The sequence below is a fragment of the Zosterops lateralis genome (assembly GCF_965231275.1).
Source record: "Zosterops lateralis genome assembly, chromosome: 11".
NCBI lineage: Eukaryota > Metazoa > Chordata > Aves > Passeriformes > Zosteropidae > Zosterops > Zosterops lateralis.
In genome coordinates, this window is record NC_139771.1 from 1673882 (window position 1) to 1697469 (window position 23588).

Sequence of the window (23588 nt, forward strand, 5' to 3'; positions counted from 1 at the left end):
TATCCCTCTACAGTTTATCAAAGATTAAAGGTTTAATTAAGAGTTGATACTAAAAACATCTCTATATGTGTTTCCCTTTTGCTTGTAGAGATTTCTTTAGGTATAATTAAGATTATTGCAATTGGACTGCAACAGTTTCTGCTGAGAAACCAAATTTCAATACATTCAATATAGGACATTATGACAGCTCTTTCAAAGCTATTGAAATGAAAAGCTAATGAAATTTCCCATTGAAGCTAGTCAAATAGAGTCAAGTCCAGAAGGGACTCCATATCCACCTTGGATTATATATGAAAATCAATTTTTCACTGGGCTTTTATGTATTAATTAAATAAATGGGACTCATGCTTGCTTAATCATGCAGGGTGTGCTCTTACTGAAAGAATAAAAATGTTGCTCACAGTTTTGTCAGTTTGTGACATGTTAGCAAAGGACCACCTTGTCTTACAGGTAGGCTGATGACAACCTGCAGAGGAGTTTGTATTCCAAACTTTTGGATTTTAAATACAACTTAATCCTAGTGTGATATTTTTAGGCATTTAATAAGATACAGTCTTTTTTAATTTGCATTTTCAACAAATTCGGTGCGAGCATTTGACCTAACTACGTTTAGCCTCCAATAATGAGTGTTTTAGAAATTAGTGGAAAATTTTTTAGTTATCATGTATTTAGGACACAGCCAAAGATAGAGGTCATGTTAATTAGACTGCTCCAGGGTTACTATAACTCTGTGGTCACTTGACAAAAGGGAAGATGTCTATTCAAGTGACTGCTTGGCAAGGGAACAGAGCTCGTGTGTGACAGTCCCCAACCTGCCCACCAAGCTTCCCCTTCAGGCACAGAGACCAATCTGTTGAGAATGACCTGACCTGATGAAAGATCTATTTATACTTAAATTTTAGTCCTGGACCAAAACTGCCTGCATGCGAAAGGACTGGCCCAAATACAACCTTCTCAGTAACATTTAGCATCTCATAATCAAATAGTTACAAGTCAGGCATTCTTACATTCACAGTACTTCCTCAAATTTAACAATGCTTTACCACAAATTCCTTTACTTAGCATCTCTTTCTTTCCCTTAATGCAGTGACAACTTAACAGCAGCACACACTCTAATTTCTCAGCCTTTTCAATTACAGGCAATCCCTGATATGGTTTGAATTTAAAAATGAAAATAGAATTGCACACTGCAAGCCAAGTTTGCTACAACATACAGAGTTATACATGGATAATGCTCTCCATGTTCTACATAATATATACTTTCAGGAAACAAAATTTACATTACTGGTCAAACGGTTTTTAACATAATCTCCACAACATTTAGGAAATTGGTGAATATACATCTCAAGATTATTTCCCTAGATAGCTAAAGACAGGATCTAATGAAGTAGCACAACCTCTGACATAGAGTTCCTGACACAAAAATAATTTATCAATAAGTAGGGGCACAATGTAAGTTCCACTCTTCTGAACCTGCATGAGGCCCAAGCAGTCCCTTCTCTGGGGCAAGGAACAAACTCTCCAAGGCTTCCTGGTACAGCAAGGTGCATAGGGTAAAGAAAAAAAAGCATTTTTAACGTACATTCTACCACAGGCAAATCAAAACAATATCTATATCTGGGGCCTGACATGCAGCACTCAACTTCATTCATACTTTGGGAATATCAAGGAAATCACTGTTAATTCTGTCCCCCCAACCACTGTTCTCCACTTTGAAACAGATAAACTCCACATAACTGCAGTGAAGGGTTAAACAAATAAATTAAATAATAATGTGTGACCCTTAAGGGATCAATATATGGAAAGACACCAAGAGTTTACCTTGAAGAAGTCAGATGGAAAAGTTTCTGAAAAACAAATCTGGAAATCTCCAGCAAGACTCAGAATTCCCTAGGAACTTCTACTATAAATGCAATGGAGTGCAGATACACTGGAAATTTTAGGACTTTTTAAATTTTTTTCGCTCAGTTTATTCTTTTACTCCAAAGAAACAGAAATCCAGCATAGGCTGCTACTCACAGACAAACAGACTATGACTACTTCACTGTAAAGAAAACTTTAAATATTTGTATAATGGAAGATAAGCTACTTACCCTACTATTACTATTACAAAATCCAATAAATTCCATCCGTTTCTAACATATGCATTGGGGTGTAATAATAATCCGTATGCTATAATCTTCAAAAATGTTTCAACTGTAAAAATTATCAGGAAGGCATATTCTACTTTTTCCTGTGGAAGACAAAAAGAATACAATGAAAGACAATGAATGTAACAGCTGTTTTTACTATGGACAATTTGCAACAAGTGGTTACTGCTCAGGACTAAGGAAATACCTTCATGATAGTTTATTTCACAGGTTTTAGTTGCATAACACAGAATAATAACTGTACTGACAAGGTTACAATTACATAATTGCACTAGATTTTCTTGTTTTCACATTCTGTGTGAGGAAAAAAAGCTGTTTTTGAAAACATGGAAGCATACTGTACCTCTGTTTAAGCAAACAGTCCCATCCAGGTCAATAGGGTTCTCTGCATTCATTATAACCAGAAAATGCTATAGAACAGAGCCCTAGAAATATCCTTGGAAGGTAATCAGTGGTATACTTCCTTTCACTACTCAAAAATTTTTTCTTAATTATGTAATATTTAATTTTACACTATCTTGCAACTTTTTAATCTTGATATGGAAATTTGCATTGACTTATTCTCCCTTGCACATCACCTGAATTTCTTTAAAATACCCTACTATGTTTGAAGACATTTTAAGGTCCTGTACCACCACTTCATATCATTGAAGCTCCAACATCAGACTTAATGCTTTTTTTTTAATATTATTAGTTTCTGCATTTTACCAAAATTCCTATTTCAGAGCTATATACTGAATAGCTTTTCCTAGCTAACTAGATACTTTAGAAAGAAGAAACCCCCAGAAATATTATTAACATGCTTGATTTGGTAAATTATAGAAGTCACTGCTATCAAAACAGAGCAGTTAACATCTCTGTTCTTTAAACTTCAGACAAGATCATTTCATTATTTTCTATAACATTTTGGTTACTTATCTGTTGCTAATCAAATATTACAGCCAAGAATGAAAGGTACAAAGAGTATGATTCATTTTTTAAACTTGTTCAGGAACACATGATGTCGCTCATTTGTCACATACCAGATTAATTACATGACTGTAACTGCTCAGTCAGGATTACAATCTTCTGCTCTCATTACTCAAATAGAACAGCAACATCATACACATTACACACAGAAATACATTATCCATATTTTTTACACACAAAAATACACATTCCTTATTTGTCACACAGCTTGGCACTTTTATACACAACCAAAGGAAAAACCAAATCTTAATCACTTGCAACTTAAAGATCTTGATATCCTTATGTGTTGATTTTTAATTTGGGCAGCAAGATTTCTTTTCCTGCCAAAAAGGCCATTTAGGATGGTTATGTATATGACGGTATATCCAGTTACAAAGCTGACACTGGGGATTTAATAGAGGCAATCAACAAACTCCTCTCCAGGTTTTTGCCTGCAACAAGCACCACCCTGGGATCACTGTGGCAGGTGAGGCTCTCTTACTGCTTTGCTTTTCCCCTCGTTTGAGTACACTTCATAAATACTGTGGAGCTCCATCTAAGGCTTCTCAGCTACTTTCCATTTTGGGTGTGATCTTCCAGCCCAGTGAAACCAATGGATGTCCTCCTTCTCCTCAAACTTACTAATTCTTTCAAAATTGTCCCTTCCACTTTCCCATCAACATGATCAACATGAACATCAACATCACCAATCAACATGAACGGTTGCTAGATAACAAGAGTGAAGTGGCCTGACACAAGAAATGTGAATGTCTTGTGCACCAAAATACATCAGATCTCTTTGGCTAGAGAGCACCACAGAGTTTACAATAATATGAATAATCAGCATTCCTGAGAAACACACTCAGAAATGCTTAAACAGGAAATCCTACCACGTACACATTCCACAATAACAGCTATTTCTGTCACCCTGCATAGAACTAAATTTGCAGCTTGGTTATAGGAAGATAAATAATGTAGGAAAACATAAGGAAGACAAAAATATTATGGTTCTCATTTGCCATACACAAAATATATATCAAAATCATGGTAGTGAAAAAAAAAGTGAGACAAAATATGTACATTTCATATATGTCAAATTTCAACAGCTTCTTTACTTAAAAGGAAGACAGGATCCAGGACTGGATGGGACGTTCTGAGCTAAAACAACCTCATGGGTCCCTATGTCCACCATTCTGTTTCATAGGCAACCAGGTAATTGAACTCCATCCATTAAAGTACCAGCTCCATCCTAAAACCCATCTTTGCTCTTCACTGCTCCCCTTCAAAAATATTTCAATGCTTTCTGGGCTAAACATCTGCCTCAATGCCAAAGTTACACAACTTTGTTAATGGTCACACAGCCCTGCAGCTCATTTTAATGGGACTGTTCAAATCTGAACAAACAATTAAAATCTGTTCAACTCTGCCCTATCATTTACCATCCATCTTTTAAAAATAATATTGGTCTCATTCCTGCTTATCCTATTTTGCTTACGGAAGCAGGAGTGTTTCTTATTTCCTAAACAGCATTGCAAACATTCCACTAGAGCCACACAGAAAGCAGGACAATCTCATTTTTAAACCCACCAGTGGGCTTAAGGTCGGTGAGTGTCACTTTGCAGATGGACCATAAGAAACCCTGACAGCTGCACCAACAGAAGCCACATGAATCTCAGCAAAGAAAAATCAGAAGTGCTGCACCTTGGGTTAAATAATCCCGCACCTGTATGGGCTGAGAAAGGACCTGGAAGTCACAATGGGCACTAAGTTAAATATGTGCTCATTTAAATCAGACAAATTCCATATATTCACTGTTTCATTTTTCCTCCCTTCCATGCTCTCACATGCTCAATCTATTTATTTATTTTTAGAGCACAACCTGTGTCTTCCACGGAGGCCAGATGAATGACTTGGCCCCATAGTTAACAATATTCAAAGTACAGGCTGTGCTTTCTTTACAGACTGTTTGGCTCTTTAATAAGTAGATACTCAACAGATGTTCTCACACAAATTGCAGAGTTAACAACCCTGCCCACCCTCAGGAAGGTTCTGGAGGTCTCTTCTCACATTTGGGCAATTTCTTGCTGGTCACTGTGGACATCAATTTTTGCCTCTGCAACCCTGATACATCTGGAGGTCACACATCACCTTTATGTATAGAGTTTAAGCAACCATTTATTCAAGAGTAAATAACATTTAATTTTCAGTATTAATGAAAGAGTTGTAGAGGGAGGGTTGGTTTGGGAAAATGAAATTAAAAAATTAAGAGATAAATTCAAAATACAGACTCAAGACCACAGTTTTAGCAGGATATGACACACACATTTATCTGCTCTCTTTTCTCCACAGTGGAGAGATTATATTTTGATCAATTTAGCTGATATCTTTAAACAAACACTTAATTTCATTCAAAATGGAAGTAGGAACACTAAAAAAGAAGACAACTAAACAAAATAATAAGGAAATACCTAAGAGCATGTATTGAGTGCTTGCAAAAGAAAATCTCTATTAAAATAAACCAATAAGGCGTTTTGTTTCTAAGAAACTGCAGAGATTAAAGTAGAATTTGCACATAATTTCTAATATCTATTATTGCATTTAGTTCTACATTGCATCATAAAATTAGCAGAAAAAAAGTGACAGCTGTAAACCTAAAGAAAATAAGAAGCACAATAATATGTCTGCATTCTGAAGGATCTAATCATGAGGCTGTATAGATTAATAGTTTTTTGTTCACTGATTTGATAAAGCTGGGTCATCTCTCCTTACAGGCAGCTGATTCCAGCAAGGCTGTCTGACACTTTTGTTAATGCCGCTCAAAATCTTCAAGTCGCAGCAATCTTTTCTTGAATATATGATGCAACAGGACTGATAAGATAAACTGCCTTTCTTGTGGAATCCATGAAGTTTGTGTTTGATATTGATCATGGAACACAAAACAAAGGCTACCCTCACCCTATGAGTTTAGGTAGAATCGTAAGAACTTCATTTTCTCAAAAAAAAAAAAAAAAAAAAAAAAAAAAAAAAAAAAAAAAAAAAAAAAAAAAAAAAAAGGAAAAAAGCAAGCATTTGCTTTCTTACTTTAAGTAAATCAGCTTAGCAGAAACCCTGTTGCTCAGGAAATCTTTTTTCCCCCACCCTAGCCAGATGGTGTACATTAGTCATCATTTATTATCTTCATATTTTCAAAATCTCTGAAAGAAATATGCAAAGCTACTGTTGCATGTCAGCAGGTAACACACCAAAATTCTGCATTTATGTTAAGATATTTCACTAGGTAACTGTTTCAAAATAATAAGTCATTAATTTGCAAAACCTTAATCTATTATGCTAGGTAATTAAGTCTTACTATATTAAAATTTCTATACCCTCAGCATCAGAGATGGGAATTATTTCTTAACTGAAGAAATGCATTTTTGCATTGAGACTAACAAATGTGCATCAGAGTAAAAACTGCTTAGCAGATAAAGTGACTCAATTCAAGCAAATTAAGCAGACTGATCAACATTCTGGAGTTGAGACACAAGATACTTTGACATTATTGATTTAGGGATCAAAAACAAAAAAAGGAAAATGGCGTGCTATTTAATAAGCTGTATGGCTGATGTTTTGACAATGCATAAAGAGCTATTTATTTTTTTGACAATCAGCCATTTTTTCAAGTTCTGGCACTGTGAAAACTCTCCATCTATAGGACAGAAAAGTAACTGGAGTTTTGAATTTTAAAATATAAAGATATAATTTTTCACTTTGTATACCTGTATTCCCCTGAAAACCATCTGTGACATGCAGCACAGTAACAATTAAAAATAGGAAAGTAAACCTATTTATTCCCATATGTGAAAAAATGTCATAGCAGTTTCCCAATACATCTGGCAAAAAGAAATCAATATATTTGCCTTTATTTCATCAACTTTAAAAGCAGAAACAAAGCAATGTACTACCGAGATTAGACATGGAAATTGCTCTCTATTTATTAGAAGAATTGTAATTATTTATCACTCAACAATTTATTGATAACTATTTTAACTGTGCCTTTTGGATACATAACAACAAATACGGAGAGCGAGTTTGAAAAACATATTTTAAAGATTCGTGTTCTGATCAATCCACTTAAATCATTTTTCATCATCCTCATCAGTCCTGACCCATTGGAGGGAATATAACCACTGCTCTCTGCTTTGTCAGATGTCTGCTTTACTGTCCTAGTAAGTGCAGCTTTGCTTCAGATAGTGCTCTGCAGCAACTTTAGAAAATATCATTATGTACCCAAATTATGCTCCTTTAATATAGACCTGAGCAACAGACATTGTTTCCATACTTGAAGTGCACATTTCATGTACATGAGACATTTTATGTTTGAATACATGCAAAATCCAGGGCAAGACTGGGCAGGAAATTGGCATTAGGCCCAGAAACATCTCCAGTCTTTTGAGGGGCTTTCTAGGGCACCATCACATTACTGCAGACCCAGATGCTCTGGCATTTCAGGCTGGTGCATCTGATGGCAAGGCTGACACTTAGAAGTCAACACCAAGTACAAACTCCATACTTAGGAGCAGAAATAAGTAGATGTTATACAGCATGAACATTCTTACACCAGTTCAACAGTAAATGAATGGGATTTCACATTCCTAGTACCACTGCCAAGCAACAAATCTCACTCACAACATTTTTACTGTTTTCAAAGAGAACACAAAATCCTTTTATCTTTTTTGAACTGAGAATTCACAATCCTGTGGTCTGGTCACAATTAACAACAGTTGCATCCTCCAGATCTCAAGCAGGCCCTTGTGTTTGCAGGAACAGAATGTGCAATAAGAACATCTCAAATACTCAGGAAGGAGTATTTGAACAAGGAACAAAATAGATGGGCAAGCTATACGCTGAGGTGTGATTAAAATTAACTGCAATTAAGTTTCTTAAAGCCCCTTTCTATCAATGTAGTCTGAAGGAGCATTTGAGCACTTACATCACTGACATAGTACCTCAACTTCAAAGACAGTTTTAGTTTTACTTTCATCTGACAGGTTCTGGCAGCCAGAGGTAGATGAATAAGCAGAGCACATTTAACACTGATTACCTTTTTCATTATTTCCTGCAATCACTGCCTCTAAATGTACTGTAGACCTGCATTTCATCTTTGAATGTGATTGCTTCTCATATTCTTAATCATGTATTTTACACTTTACGTTGTAACACAATAATGGAGATGTAAACACCTCTGTAAATAAGCATTTGTACAGAGAGAAAAATGTTGCATCCAAATTACAGTTTTTCATACAGATAACAGGCACCTCTGTGGAGCCAGACTGGGTTTATCCATGTAGAAGTTCTATTTAGTATACATTAAGTATTTTCTGTTCATAAATAGAAAAAAATCCAACCTCCTTGTCCTGGGACAGTTAATGCAGAGCTTTGCTGATCAACACTGGGGAAAACAACAGACATCCACTCTGTGTGTCCATTATTAAATTCATTTTGGCACTGCCTTGCACACCCTCATAGAGGCACAGATAACTCTCCTGCTTCATATTATTGTGAAGAAATCACATGATTCTGAATGGTATGATTTTGAAAATTTGATCATAAATTACTAAAAGCAAAACTGAAATCCTGCAAATTGACCATCTACTAAAAAATTATCAAGAAAGGGCCCAGGAACCAATCACTTGGCAATGACTCCATCCTTGCAAGGTGTGAAAGGTAGGTTGTAGAAATGCCAGAAGGCAGTGACATGTGAGCTTCAGTCCTAAATCCACTTGAAGATTCAGCACACTATTCCAAAGAATTGCACAAATGAAAGCAAGCCAACTAAGGAATAAAGAATATCTTTGAAATAAAATGCAATTTACTAGGGTGTCTTTCTGCCCCCATCTAACTGATGATATTCAGGAAAAGAAGGCCAGCACAATATGTAGAAGAGCATATTTGTGCATACAAACAGATAATCTCATCTTTTTCCTTACATAGTTGAATAGAATCAGTGTCAATTGATGAATTAAACCTACACCTAGTCATAAAACAGCATTAAGGTTAAATATATTTTGATAGCTTCTATCAAGTTTTACTTATTTATAAGACACCAGGCTTTGGCCAGAAACTGGGCTATAAGAACATTATTAGGTCTCAGCTTAGTGAACATATTAAAGTTCTGAAAATTTAAAAATCAAGAGAATTTTGTCATCCTTATAAATTCATTCTGACTATGCAGAAACTCACAAATAAAAAACAGACAGGAGCACTAAGAGCATTAAATCCTCTAATGAATTTAGAGCAAGGTAGGTTAAAAAAAAAATCAGCAAACAAAAACAACTCCAACAGCTAAAAGAAATTATTTTTCCTTAAAAGAGGAAAAAAACCAGACCAAAATCTCACCAATCAAATCAAACAGTAATAATTTTAGCACTTCACAATGAAACAGATGAAAAAAATCTTCTTCTAAAATACTCCTGTGTGAGCTCTTCCTGAATTTTTTTGCTAATCATACTTCAAAAACATATATTGAGATCACTTATATGTTTCTTAAAATGCTGTCATAAAAACTTTCAGTCCTCATAAAAACTTAATGACTCTGGTGATGCTGAAATAGCCTGGATTTAAACCTACCCACTAACAATGCCCATTTTCCCCTGGTTTTCCAACCCATGGACTTCCTTCTTTGAAATGCAATCCTGAAATGCACAGGAGTGGCTCTCACATTAGTTCTGCATGCAGAACTATAGTACTTTTCTGTAGATGAGCTTGCCAAAGCAAAAGTCTGTCACAACAGATCAACAATTCTCCGAGTGCCTCTGAAGGAATGTGGCATACTAAATGAAAAGAAAGGGAAAAGACCAAACAGGTGAGGTTTTTTGTATGTTAGCTATTAATTCACAGCTCTATAATGATCCAGTTATGAGTTTATGTGTTTTGAGAATGTCAAGGACTTTCTGTTAAAAAAAAGAAAAATAAATTAAAACTATATGGAGAGCAGATTTGGTCTGTAGTGCTGTTCTGCACTGATACTGTCAGCCAGGGAACAGAACAATGACATTGAGGAGGTGGGTTTTTTCCTCGATTTATTCATCTGATTGCAGATCTAATTTCCACTTTCATTACAAAAGAACTGGACAAAACTGATAGAATAGTTTCATCATGATGCTTTACTCAACAGTCTGTGAGATATATGACTTCATTAGCTCTTTGCTTTTGTCAGTTTAAGAACTACAGAATTATTTGTTAAGAACATATCCAAAGAGACAGTTTGTTTTTCTAAAGACCTTTAGTAGGGTAGAAACTTGCATTATGTAAGGCTTAATAATTTAGTTTGGTGTGGTTTGGTTTGAGTTTGTTTCATTTGTTTGGTTTTGGGAGGTTTCTTGGTTGAATGTTTTTTGTTACAGTGGAAATAGTTTAACAAACACTCACCAATAAGGCTTTCAAAAACTCAAATACACTTTATCTACCCCGTCTTGGTCTGACCTTGAGGTGAATACAAAGGGAAGACATGGTTAGGCCTGTTACTTTATTGGAATTTTTCTAATCATCCTTCTCGAGTTTGAAATAGAAGAGCCCCAGACCAATGATCAATCTGGGAGCTATGCAGTCTTGTGGTCTACTGCTGCCCCTTGCAAACCAACAGCATCAAGAATATTTTCTTTCACCCTCAGCTTTTGGAGAGCAGTCAACTTCCATGACCAGGATTAGGTTTCTGTATGAGGACTGGTTACAGAATTAAAATATTATTTAAAAAAAAAAAAAGGGCTTTAAAATGTACTAGAGAATGTGAATCCCTTGCACTGGTATAACAATGTTATGAAATTTCTTCAGAGAAACGTGTATTTAGTTCTGACTTTCTTTTTAACACATCCTAACATCAGCACAGCACTAGAATTTCATACAGAAGACACTGAATGCAATACATGATGTGGATGTGATGATTCCATACTGAGAGGAAGGTATGATTGCTAAATAAGTTCCAGTGTGAAATATCTAACACCCTTCTGAGAACTACATGCTACACATACTATTACCTCTTTACAATTCTTTTCTTTTAGAAATAATTTCTTGACTCCTTAGATACACTTTGATTTACTCTATGTATTTGTTAACAGGTAAAACAAAGTATTGCACTAAAAACCACACGAACAAATCTAGAAAGACTGTATTATTTATGAGCACACAACCTGCCAGAGCACTAGAAGTCATAAACTACAGAAATGTCAACAGCAATGTTGCTGATGAAATACATTTTCAACTAAAAGAGAAGGCAGGATAGCCTATTTCTGGTAGATGGTGCCCAGAACAACAATGTAAGAAATCAAGAAAATGCATTTATCCAAACTGACAGGAGAATGGTCTGCAGTAGTCATGAAAATGTTAAAGCACAACTTTATCTGTCATTGTCTCAGTTTGCTGAACAAGTTCTCCTTTGCAGTTTTCTTCTCCTGTGGTAGTTTTTGAGCCAAATGCTTGAGGCATCTATTTAATAAAAATCTTATTTAACAGTCAAAAATCAAATAATACACTAATAAAGGACTTTATTTTGAAAGGATATCTCATAGTAAATTCCAGATATGTGAAATATAATGTGGCTGTAGAAACTGATATTTCCCTGAAGCAATAAAATACAGGAAGATTCCCATCCACTAAGTACTAAGATAATTATGAAAGAGAAGCCTTCTATGTTCTTTCTACTTGAACACAAGGCTAAATGAACATAAAAACATTTTCATCACACATCTGAGGGTTAGATTGCTCTGGCTGTTCCATAACAAAGAAAATGAGGATCTGTAGAGAAAATACAAGGGAAACGCGCTTTTTTGCCATGACAGTGTTCAACAGAAGCCCTTTGCTCCACTGCAAAACATAGAGCTCATGGAGAAGAAATATTAAAAGGTGGAACAGCTCTCTATAAATACAGAGGAGTTGCAAGAAAAAAATTTAAAATAGCACAGCTAAACCAACAATTTGAATCCAGTCCACAAACATGACCCATGTATATACCTGCTTTCATTTTAGCAGTGCTCAGGTACAATGGTGATCCACTCTTACAAAAATTCATTAAAAATTCAAACATTTAGCTGGTTTCTAGTAATAGCACCACCATGAAGCTTTCCTGTTTTCTTCATTCTAACCATAGTTGAAAAGTGTTCAAAGTAACCCTAAATGTACCAATACTGAAATGAAGAAAACCATGGGATACTACTGATACCAAGTGCTAAGGTATCAGGAAAACTTGCCACAGTAGAAACAACTGAAATACCTGAATAAAGTTGAAAATATTTTCATCCATTTCCTCTGATCTGCAGATCAAACCTTAGTGATAAGAATCTTCAACTCCTGATAGAAAGGAAAATATGAGTCTGCTTGCCCTAAAGCCACATTTCTTGCTTCTTTATGGATGGATCAGTTTTTCCTCTATCTTGTGGAATGTTGCTAACATAATTTAGGGTCTCTCCAGTGCCTGCTACAAGTACAATTCCAGATTCTGCAAATGCTTCTAAGTGTATCTTTGTAATCTCTAAGTTACAATGCAAAATCATTTTCTTCCTTCCATTCCCATACCATTTGGCATCCCAGGAGATCTATTTAGGTTTTGAATGTCTTATTTCATTTTCCACTTCTACACACAGAACACTTGATTAAGAAGATTATTTTGTTATTATTCCCATCTGAACTGCATCTAAGCCTGTTTTAATTTATTCCCCTATCTGGAATATCAGTTTTGATTTCCAGAGAACTCACTGTCCACAACAATATATTCCTAAGTGCTCTGTCACTGTTTCAAGTTCACTGCTGTTATAAGGCAGTTTGAGTGCACCAACACTTGCTTTTCTTTCACCTATAAAACTGCTTTCCAGTTGATATAGAAGGCCATAGTCCCTGCAATTTTTCTCCCATCTATTCAATGGAATAGCCCCTAAAGCACATTTACAAAGAGTGTTCTTCAAAGTAATTACATGCAACAAGAGCCATTACCTCCCTTTTGGAAAAATAAGGCTTTCTCCCCTAAAGAACCAAAGTCTCTACTATCCTCAAGTAGGCAAGGAAAAAAAATATTATTTTCATCAGATAAAAATCCCAGAGACCAAGAGCTAAAATCAAATTTTTTTTTTCTCTTCCAGCTATATGTAAAGAATTTAAAAAACATGCATTTACTGAAGGTCACAGAATCATCAAGGTAGGAAGAGACCTTCAAGATCACTTGGTTCAAATATCAGCCCACCACCACCATAATCACCTCTGAACCATATCCCCAAGTGCCACTTCCAGATGCTTCTTGAACACTTTGAGAGATGGGAACTCCACCACCTCCCTGAGTAGCCTGCTCCAAAGCCTAACTAGTCTTTCAGGGATTTTTTTTTTTCCAATATCTAACATATTCCCAATATCTCAGCTTTTCCTGACACAATTAAATAGCCATTTCATCTTGTCCCTTCTCTTGAGATTTGGTAGAGGACAACAATCTCTTCTAAGGGAGTTGTAGAGTGGTAAGGACCCCTGAACTTCCTTTTCTGCAGACTAAACAACCTCAGCTGTTCCTTGTAGAACTTTCTAGACCCTCCCCCAGCTTCATGGCCCTTCTCTGGACACACTCCAATGCCTCAATCTCCCTTTGAAATGAGGGCCCCAAAACTGGACACAGGATTCAAAGTAATTTGATTGCCTAAGTAAAGATATTTCACAGCCAGGAGAGCTCAACTGAAAATTCTATTAGTCTCCCACTGTTTCAGTGATTTGAAGACAGCTCTAAAAATTATGCAATTCTATTTCAGTGAGTGTAACTAAAATACAAATCTTTGTACCTTAATGGTCTGGGAGTTGCTGACATGTGGAAGTCAGTTAATACCACATATTGGTTTTTAAAATGACCGCTGAAACACAAGTATTTTCACAATCCACTACTACAAATTGAACAGTCAGTGAAAATACTGGAAAAATGAAGGTCTGAAAATTAGTCCTTAACAAGGGAGGAAGATTAGCAGGAATTTACACTCCACAGACTTAATTCAGAATCACTTTGGAGTCAGCAACCACCATTTTTTGTTTCCTTTTCTGAACTGACAATTTGACGTCACAAGTTTTCTACTCTGATTCCAACACCACTCCCTCGAATTTGACATGAGGGTCTGAGGGTCTTCATCTCTGCAGAAAAAATGCCCAATACTCTCCAAATCAAGTCCTTAAAGTGCAAGAAAATGCTTTAATTAAAGCTATTTCCCTTGCTTAGTGCTACTTCTAATTTATGATTTGCCAAAGGCACTGTTTTACTCGTGTTTCGATGGAATACTTAGCACAGCGTGAAATAGATGGCATCTCTTCTGTAGCAAAAGTGAAAGGTTGACTTCTGCCCTAGGCATCTTTCATTTTTTGTGAAAGCTTAGAGGTAGAAACTGAAGCATGCTAATTGAAGCTTGAAGGAAAAAGTAGTGACATTATAAGAACTGCTTCTGTCAAGTGATAAATATCCTGTGATACGATATATTAAATTCGTATGAATAAATTTGTAGTGTTAATAAAGATTAAAAGGTAGTTGTGCCATACAAAATGGGACATGTTGGACATGATGACAGATAGCAGACCCCATTTACCATTCCAAGTAGTGGCGCAGGTTACTATCAGATGAAAACAAAAAGGCTAATTCATCTAATCTTTAAAAAAAAAAATAATTCTACATTTACATTTATTATACACGGCATATTTAAAAGGTGGTTTCCATGTTCTCCAGTGCCCAAGGCATAAACCTGAAAGTGCCAGTGGAAATAACAAATGATGTAATAGAAGTGTGTAAAACCTGGAGCAATAATACGTCGCAGTCAGAACCCAATGGCTCTGCTCAAGTGACACACACATTTGCACTCAGAAGTTTTGCCTTTTTTTTTTTCCTTTGGTTAAAGCTGCCACAGCAGCATTCTCCTAGTGAGGTGTGTCAGAACCAATGTAGCTGAATGTAGTTCACTGTAATTGAAAGTAATTCATGCTGTCACATTTACTGTAACGAGAGGTCACATCTCCAGGGCCATAAATGTTGTTCATATTAATCGTAACTGACACCTTCCTCCTCCTTCAGGGAAATTCAGCCCTATCACATGGCTTAGTTCACATCCTTTTTAAGGATCTGAACTTTTTTGCGTTTGGCTGGTTTTGTGGTTTGTTTTGGGTTTATTGATTTTTTTTAAGCTAAAAACAGGCAAAAATACCAGCAAAAAATTCTGCCTTGTGCATGGTGATAAAGTCATCTCACAGAAAAGTATGTAACAATAATTATAATTATCCTGATCTCCCAAAACCTTACAGATTACTAAAAATTGTGATCTAAAAACTGGCTATTCCGGAAACAAAAATAGATCTTAAATTACAAATATATATAGGCCATATTCTAAAAGAGCAAGTAAAATACATCACACTCCATAAGGACCCCCTGGACTACATCATTAATTTCTTCTTAATATTTACACATATTATGATTTAGGAATCATAAAGCCCCTCAGTAAACCATGTACTGATTTTGGAACATTTAAATTCCATATTGACATGCCAGGGAACAAATCTCCATTCTCAATATGCTGTATATTTCAAACCTGATAATTCAGCTAGGACACCATTTCCTTTTTAAATATTATTTGAGGGGTTACAGCATGTAAGTCTAAATCTTTTGATCTCTAACAAAGCTTCACACCCAAAGAAGGCCCTTCAAAGCACTGAATGCATGTGCACTCCATGGTTAACACAGTGTACAGAAAATGGAAAGCTTTTTTACTGTATGCTTAATTTATCCTGAAATACAGTTAAAAGATGAAAGATGCTGAAGAAGGAGAAGTGCGAAGTAAAAACACACTGGCAAGAGAACAATGTGCTTGTTGGCCAAACAATAATCTGTTTCTTAGTTTTGTTTTGGTTGGGCTGACCAATAATCTGGGTTTTCTTGAAAAAATAAGTGGAATCTTAACTCAGATAAAAAGCTTAGGGTTTGGTTTATTCTAACAGATCCTTATGGCAACACAAAAAAAAAAAAAAAAAAAAAAAAAAAAAAAAAAAACAACCTTTCATTTACTCACAACAACAACTGATAATGATAAAAAATTTCACTGATGACTGATAATTACATATTAAAGAAGTGAAGAACATAAAAATAGAGCACAGATTCACTTCTATAATAGTTTGGAATAATGTTGCTTTTTGAAAGGTGGATTAGCCTTAAAGTTACAATTATTTGAAATTAATCATAACTCCACAAGAAAATCAGTTGTTTGATTTCCTCTGGCATAACTCAATAATAATGCTACTGAAATAAAGTGGATGCATATATGAATTTTTGAAGAATCAACGTTGAAAGGCTCCAGACTCACTATCACATAACACAACTCTTCAGACATAAATAAAATGGATTCCTTCAGAGACCAATTTTTCTGTTGTCTGACAATGTCATTTAATTTTGGTGAGGCATCCAGCAATTGTGCAATTTCTTACAGTAGCATTTGGTGCAGAGATACACAAAACATTGCTGTGAGCCCTGCAGTAAAAGTTTGCTGAATGACCTGCAACATCAAAACAACAAATGCATGACCTCACTGCAATAAAAAAATCCCATTAGGCTTACTCTTCTTACATGTAATTAACATTAACTGTTACATTTTTAGCAACATCATGGTATTTCTCAGAAATAAATCTAGGTTTTGCTTCCAAACAGGTAAGCACTTTATGTTTCATTATTACCACACTATGGCATAATATTTGTCCTGCACCAGTATCTACAACAGCCTTGAAGGTGTTTGTTGTGCCAATCATATTATCAACAAGGATAAAAATATGATCTACCTTTAAAGTAGCTCCCCATCTCAGCCTTAACTGCATTATAATTCATCTTTCTTACTCTGTAGAGAGGCATTTCAGCACTTTGACTCAAGTACCTCATTTATTCCTAATTTCAAAGGTTATCATTAATCTATATTTTTCCAATATATTATCACTTAGTAAAGTAGCTCAAAAGTCACAGTGAAACTATATTACAATGAATCACCATTGCCATTAATACCTCAGCACCACAAAAAGTATACATAATTAAATAACTACGGGCTTTTCTAACTTGGAAAGTGACTTTTGCTTTAGAAATACTCTCTTTCCTGTTCTATAAAGAATAAGTCAAATTAAAAATACATTTAGATAATAAAACATGCACTCCTATTGAGTCCTATGAAATACAGCTACTCAAAGTAGGTCTATTATTTGCTAAGGACTCTTTATGTACTTTGATAAATCATCAATCACTAATTTCAAAGTTTTTGGTGAAAAGAAGCAGCAGCACTAATTAACCAGTCTGCCTAAATTCTGAACGTGGTTTTGCAGATATTTTAAAGCTCATTTTATTGTACAATAATTTCTCAAGGAGTATATAGTGTAATACTTTATTAGGTTTGGGGTAAATCAAGACAATATGCCAGGGAATTCAGATTTGCCCCTTTTTCCTACTTTCTTTGTTCTTTGCTGCACTTTTTTCCAGAAGATTTAACAGCACTGAGATGTGAAGTTGTGGGGCCAAATCCTGCCAAAATGAATGTCCTGTTCACTCCTACTGAAGTCTGTTCCCATATCTCACCCCTCTGGCATTTAGAAAGCTCTTCTAATCACTAATGTAACTTTACCCACAGCTAGTTGATACCCAGCTGTTCTTGTGCCAACACTACCCTTTAGCTAGAGCAGCTTTCCTCTCCCCCTCATGTTCCCCTACTGAGGTTCTCTCTCATTCTTCAATTTTCCAAGCTGGAAAATGTCATGCTGTTAGTTCCCTCTTATGAAATAAGTTTATTTTACACAGTCATCCTATTATCCTTCCTCTGCACCTATTTATCTGAATTGATCCACAAGAGGATGATTAATTTACCTTCTGTCAGAAAGTGATTTCCACACTGTGACAAAGTATGCTCATAAATCTCTTCTGTAACTTTAAGTCTGTTTCTGTGAATCTCTGTAAACTCCATACCTTCAAATCCTTAGTTTAGGGTCAAAATTGTCACCACTTGAACTCCATCAAAGAATTGACACTAGTTTCAGCAATCACATCTGATTGAAATCCATTACATTTCTTTTTGAAGCTCCCCAAAATTCCATTTCAGTAGGGCACCTTAAGCATTTATTATTTCTAAATAAGCACATAGAGCTTCTTAACATTTCATATGTGGGGAGCCCTTTCCACAGGAATGCTTAAAAGACATCACTTTTCTTGGAAAAGGATTATTTTGGTATGTTCACATAAAGTTGTCTTTTCCCTTGTTACATGAGCCTTGATGTCTGTGCTGTCAAGTATTTATCACATCCAGAGTTAAACAGCATTGTCTTTTAAGTCAAAAGGAGTAGGCCTGAACCCAGAATCTGGAAAGCATCCAGTTGTAGTAATGTTCTCTTTGGACGAAATATGTTGGACAAATGTAAAGCCTTTTTACTACTGCTACAAAATATGGTTGGATTAGGTCTTTGGGCTGCACACTTTGTCATTTGGATTCCATGACAGCAACAAGCCATGAGAGGAGCAGAGAGGAGTTAGCCAGGCATTCAGCTCCTGTGATTATTAAAAACTTGACATTTCTGTAAAAAATACTTCACGTTGAAAGAAATAATAATTTTCTTAACCTTTACTTGTAGTCTTCTAAAAGTATGATTAATCAGGGGCTATGCTCTGCTGCTGTTTATTTATCTGGTTTTTACTGCATGTACTGGCACAGGTTATTTAAAATGCTGTCACTTGTTCTTTCCCTGTCTCTTCAACGTGTACCCTTTCACCTTAGCTTGCTTCCCCAAAAATAATAAACCTACTTCAGACAGAATCATTCTGATCATACTTAGCCCAGGTGAAATTACATATTTTGAAAGTTAGACCATCAATTATTACAACTATTATCCCATCTGCTCAACAGGAATACTGGAGTACTAAGGACATTTCATGCCTCAGTTAGGTTTTGGTTCATTACATAAGAAAGGGCAGCACAGATGTGTTATCACATAAAATTAAATTACAGGGCATACTTTAATTCTGAAGAATTATGTGTCCATACACCACTTATTCTTCCACTCTGGAAAAGCATAAAACGTCTCAAGAAAAGGCCAAGATCGGTTAGTTTAGCTTCTGAGTGATCCAGGGTATTTTCTAGACCAAAATCCCCACCCTGGCCAAGCAGCACGCTGCTTCCTTGGAGGACCTGAGACACCACAAGCAAAGTCTAAAGTCAAGCAGCAAAATATTAGTAGAGTAATGGCACGAGGAAATTAACTTGCCATGCTCAGGACAGAAAACTGAAGACAAACTTATACTAAGCTTTTGTCTCCCTGGTTTCCCTTCACCTCCAAGTTTCACCAAACTCCAGAAAACATTGGTGCAAAGTATTTTTGCAAAAAAGCAAAGTAAAAATATACCATAATTGCTTATACGCATTCCTGAGTGTGCCTGCTCTAGGCTAGAGAATAAAACTTTGTGCTCACTTGGTGTGACATTACATTAGGCTGTCTATGACAACAGGTAATGGGAGCTAAACTCCCATTAAGCATTGATCACATTTTTTAATTGGTACAATGGAGTCAAAAGTAATTAATACACATGTATGATATAAAATTCATCAGGGACAGATGCATGCGGATGTATTTATCTTGTTAATGGCAAAGTGATTAGAAGATAAAAGGGCTGATTAGTATCAAATGGATCTAGCTGAGAAATAGCCTTAAAATTGTAGAAGCAAGACACCAGACTAGGCTGGTAACCCTCTCCAGCCTGAGAGGGACGTCACTGACCCTGCAGCTGCACTGATCTTCATGCCCAAGCCAGCACGGTTTAAATTCCCCCTGAATATTCTGTCATTAAACCCCTGGTTGCAGTGAACACCAGCTGGACCCAGCACTTTGACAGCACCATAAAACCTGGTATTGGCTGGCAAATGAAGCAGTCTGATCCATGACAGCATCCTGGCTGTCCAGGGTGTCTATTCCAGCACCCAAGCATGGTATGCAGAAACACAAACTCCACCACTGCAGATAAAATCAGCCACTGCAAACAAGAGGAGGAACACAGCCCAACCCCACTCTCTAGAGCTGGGCCAGCTGAAAGGCTGCTCTGTGCAAAGTCTACATGCATCTCGGTTGCTTTAATATTTTAATGGTAGCTTAAAAAAAATACATAATACACAGCCTGTATATTATGGACTATATATACACACAGACTGCAGGCTGCTTTTATGTAATATAATCTGCATACAGGCAATGCACAAACTACTGGTACAGTGCAGAATGGAAAGCACAACACTTTCCAGTTGTTGTGAACATCAGTGACTCCTCACAGCAGCCTGTGCTGAAAAGTGGGGAGAAAGGGAGATTGAGTCACGCCCCTCAGCTGGGCTTGTTCCCAAATCCATCTAAAGCACAGCACAAGGATAGGAGAGTGTTCTCCTGCCCTTCAAAAATGAAGTAGGTCAATATGACCTGGCTGTGTTTCCTAACATGTTCATGCTGGCCAATTATAGCAGACTGCAAGGAAGACATTTCAAATATATATCCATCAGAAACTTCTCCATATCTTTGCTGTACCCTAACATATAGAGCCAGAGGAAGCAGGCAGAGGTGAGAAAATGAAATTTAAAATACAGAACTATTTTTATTAATATCTAAATTATCCCTGCCCTGATATTAATCTAGACAATATCTCCTTGCCAGACCAATATTACGCTGATGAATATTTCTTTAAAAAAACCCAAACAACTATTTCTTTAATTTTTGCTTTCTACTATATTATCTTTGCTCTTTCAAAACAAAAAACAAAAATAATTCTTCCCCACCCCAGATGCTGGTAATATTAAAATTACATCACTAACACTCTACTCATAGAGATTTGCATGAAGTCTGATTTTCAGCACAAAAATGGGCAAAAAGTCTGAAAATCCTGTGTGTGTTCAGTTTAGGATGAACACAAATACAGAAAGTTTATGTAAGAAAAGATCAGTGGAGGATTAAAACTTTAAAACATAGGTGAAGAGAAGGTTAAAACCAGTTATAGATCCTTTCAATCATTTGTTTAAACTCAATTTAGGTGCAAAAGGGTTGAAACTGAATTCTTCGGACATTCTTCTGCAGCTCCAGTATAACCAGCCACCAGAGTCACAGCAAATCCTACCCTGAGTGCCTGCAAAACAAACAGATGGACAATCTGTTTGGCAGAAACTGTGAAAAAGCCAACAACCTCAACCTACTGACTGAACTATGGGTGAAATTATTTTCTACTTAGCAAATATTAAAATTAACCAAAATTAGCTAAAATTAACTAAAATGAATATATATACCAAAGTTTACATACTGCATTTAGCTGTGCAAACATCCAGAGATTCAGCACAGGTAAAGGACTAAATAATAAACTTAAACTGAAGTGGAAATAAAGGATCATACCTACACTTACAAAAGGAAATAACTTTGTAAATCACAACTGCCTATTTTGTGTTCTTCTATGAAGCATGATAACTGAGGAATTCGAGGAAAGAGTTGAATCCTTTTGGTGTGCTGAGTGAGATCTGCCCTAAATTCTGGATTACATGGCAGCAACCATGTAATCCTTTCACTGTGTCTACTTGGAAAATGTCAGTTTAATAAAGTCTAGGTCAAGTTCTTCAGAATCCATCCTTATATCTGTCTTCAATCACTTGCCCAACCAGACCAAGTTCTCAGTAGATAACAGTAACTACAGTACTTGAGGCTCACAATGAAGCATCTGATGACTTGCATGAAGACTGTCTGGATAGTATAATTTTGTAGATAAGGAAGTTCAGTCTGCTTCAAGCAATAAATTCACTTTCTGTAAAGAATGCAGATGGTTAGATACCAACAGGATGAATGCTGCACTGGCTTTACATGAAAGATTTAAGCAAGCAGTTACTCTATTCATCAGCTATGCAAGAAATTTAATTTTTTTAGCATTTAATTTGCAAGAGAGTATTTATTATTATGGGATCACACCTAAATACAACATGTTTCACTGCAAAAAAATTGTGCTAGCTTTTTTGTCTGCTACCTTACCTCAACATAGCAAAAAGTGCATTTAAAAGTATTCATAAAGCCCTGATAACATTTTAAAAGGTAGTTTAAGACATTCCATCCCTAAATAGTACTACATATACTGATACTACATCCTTAACTTTCTGTAGAATGGGTGTTCTTACATTGATTCTAAAATCACACAGCAAAAAACCCCAAAGTATTAAGCTGGGATCCTCTCCCCTCAATATTTTCATAACTACCCCACAGGAAAGCATTACAATGCCTAAACACTGAATGCTCTGCAGCACATGTGTAGTCATTACAATACTTTGAGTTACTTGACAACTGCACATAGTATTTGTACTTCCAGTGACAGAAGCAACCACAATAATGTACTTGTAATCAAACTGCCAACACCAAAAATCAGTTCCAAATTAAAAGTCATTAGCCTATAAAACTAGAAGACAGAGAAGAGGAGAAAAAAGGATTCAGAAATATTAATTTAAATGTTATGCCTCAAAAGCATTATTTTTACTGTTGTTTGGGGGAATATCTTTGTAACATTTTCACATGCATTTATTTAAGCTCCAGAAATCCAGCTGGGAGATCTGAACCCATAAGGCCCCATGTTCTTCTCTCAAAATTCTTCTCAGAGAATCCAAACCAAATAAAAATCTGGGGGCTGAGGCTGTACATTTACAGTACACCCATGCCAGTACAGAGAGCAGTAAAAATTTGATTCATATCAGATATGGACATGATCATGTGTATTTTCAATTATTCAACATAGAGCTTATTAAAAAAGTTAGATTTCTGGAGCATATCAGAGCCATAGCAGGCCAAAGGGGCAATATCCACCATGGATGAAGTGCCATTGAAAAGTTTATCAAGTGAAAAAAAAATTACCAAATTTGAAAGAGCTGCATGAGTCTGCATGACTTGGGAGTGCTACACCATGTGCATGTGGGACTTCTGGTTTAGCACTTTCAGCCCCAAACCAAACTACTTGCTGAAATTTGACTTGGAGGCCGAGTTTTCCACAGGTCCACATTTTACATTAATTCTACATACAATGAAATACTTAAGAGTTGCACACTCAGCCTGTGACAGCATAAAAAATGTGGGGAAAGACACTGACAACCCTTTCTTTCCAACAGTGGTACTGGATTAAACACAGTATTTTTCCTTACTTCCATCTTCTCACTTTTTCTGTAAAGCAAAACCATTTCAACCATATAAGAACATACTGGGCATATGTTGATCCAGTTAAGTAAAAAGGTTTATTAAGAACGGTGGGGAGGCGTCATTCTCACACAGATTTGTTGATTAATCTGTCTCCCCTCATACTGTACAGTTACTTCAGCACAGTCCAAGCAGAAAAACATGCACTGGAGGATGAAGGCAATGCTCAACTAAGCAATGAGACTGAAAACAGTTCATCAAACTAAAATCTTATATATTCCATCTTCAGGGGAAAAAAGAAAATAAAGTAAAAGAGGA

General features: G+C 36.0%; 1 protein-coding gene across 5 annotated transcripts in view; it reads right to left on the reverse strand.

The window, feature by feature from the left end:
* The window catches only part of CACNA1D (calcium voltage-gated channel subunit alpha1 D), a 172461-nt gene that overhangs the window by 109129 nt on the left and 39744 nt on the right, over positions 1–23588 (reverse strand). For all 5 annotated transcript variants that reach the window (XM_083869460.1, XM_083869461.1, XM_083869458.1 and 2 more), the window contains exon 4: positions 2094–2233. In XM_083869460.1, the coding sequence (XP_083725586.1) occupies positions 2094–2233 (140 nt within the window). The remainder of the gene's footprint in view (positions 1–2093; positions 2234–23588) is intronic.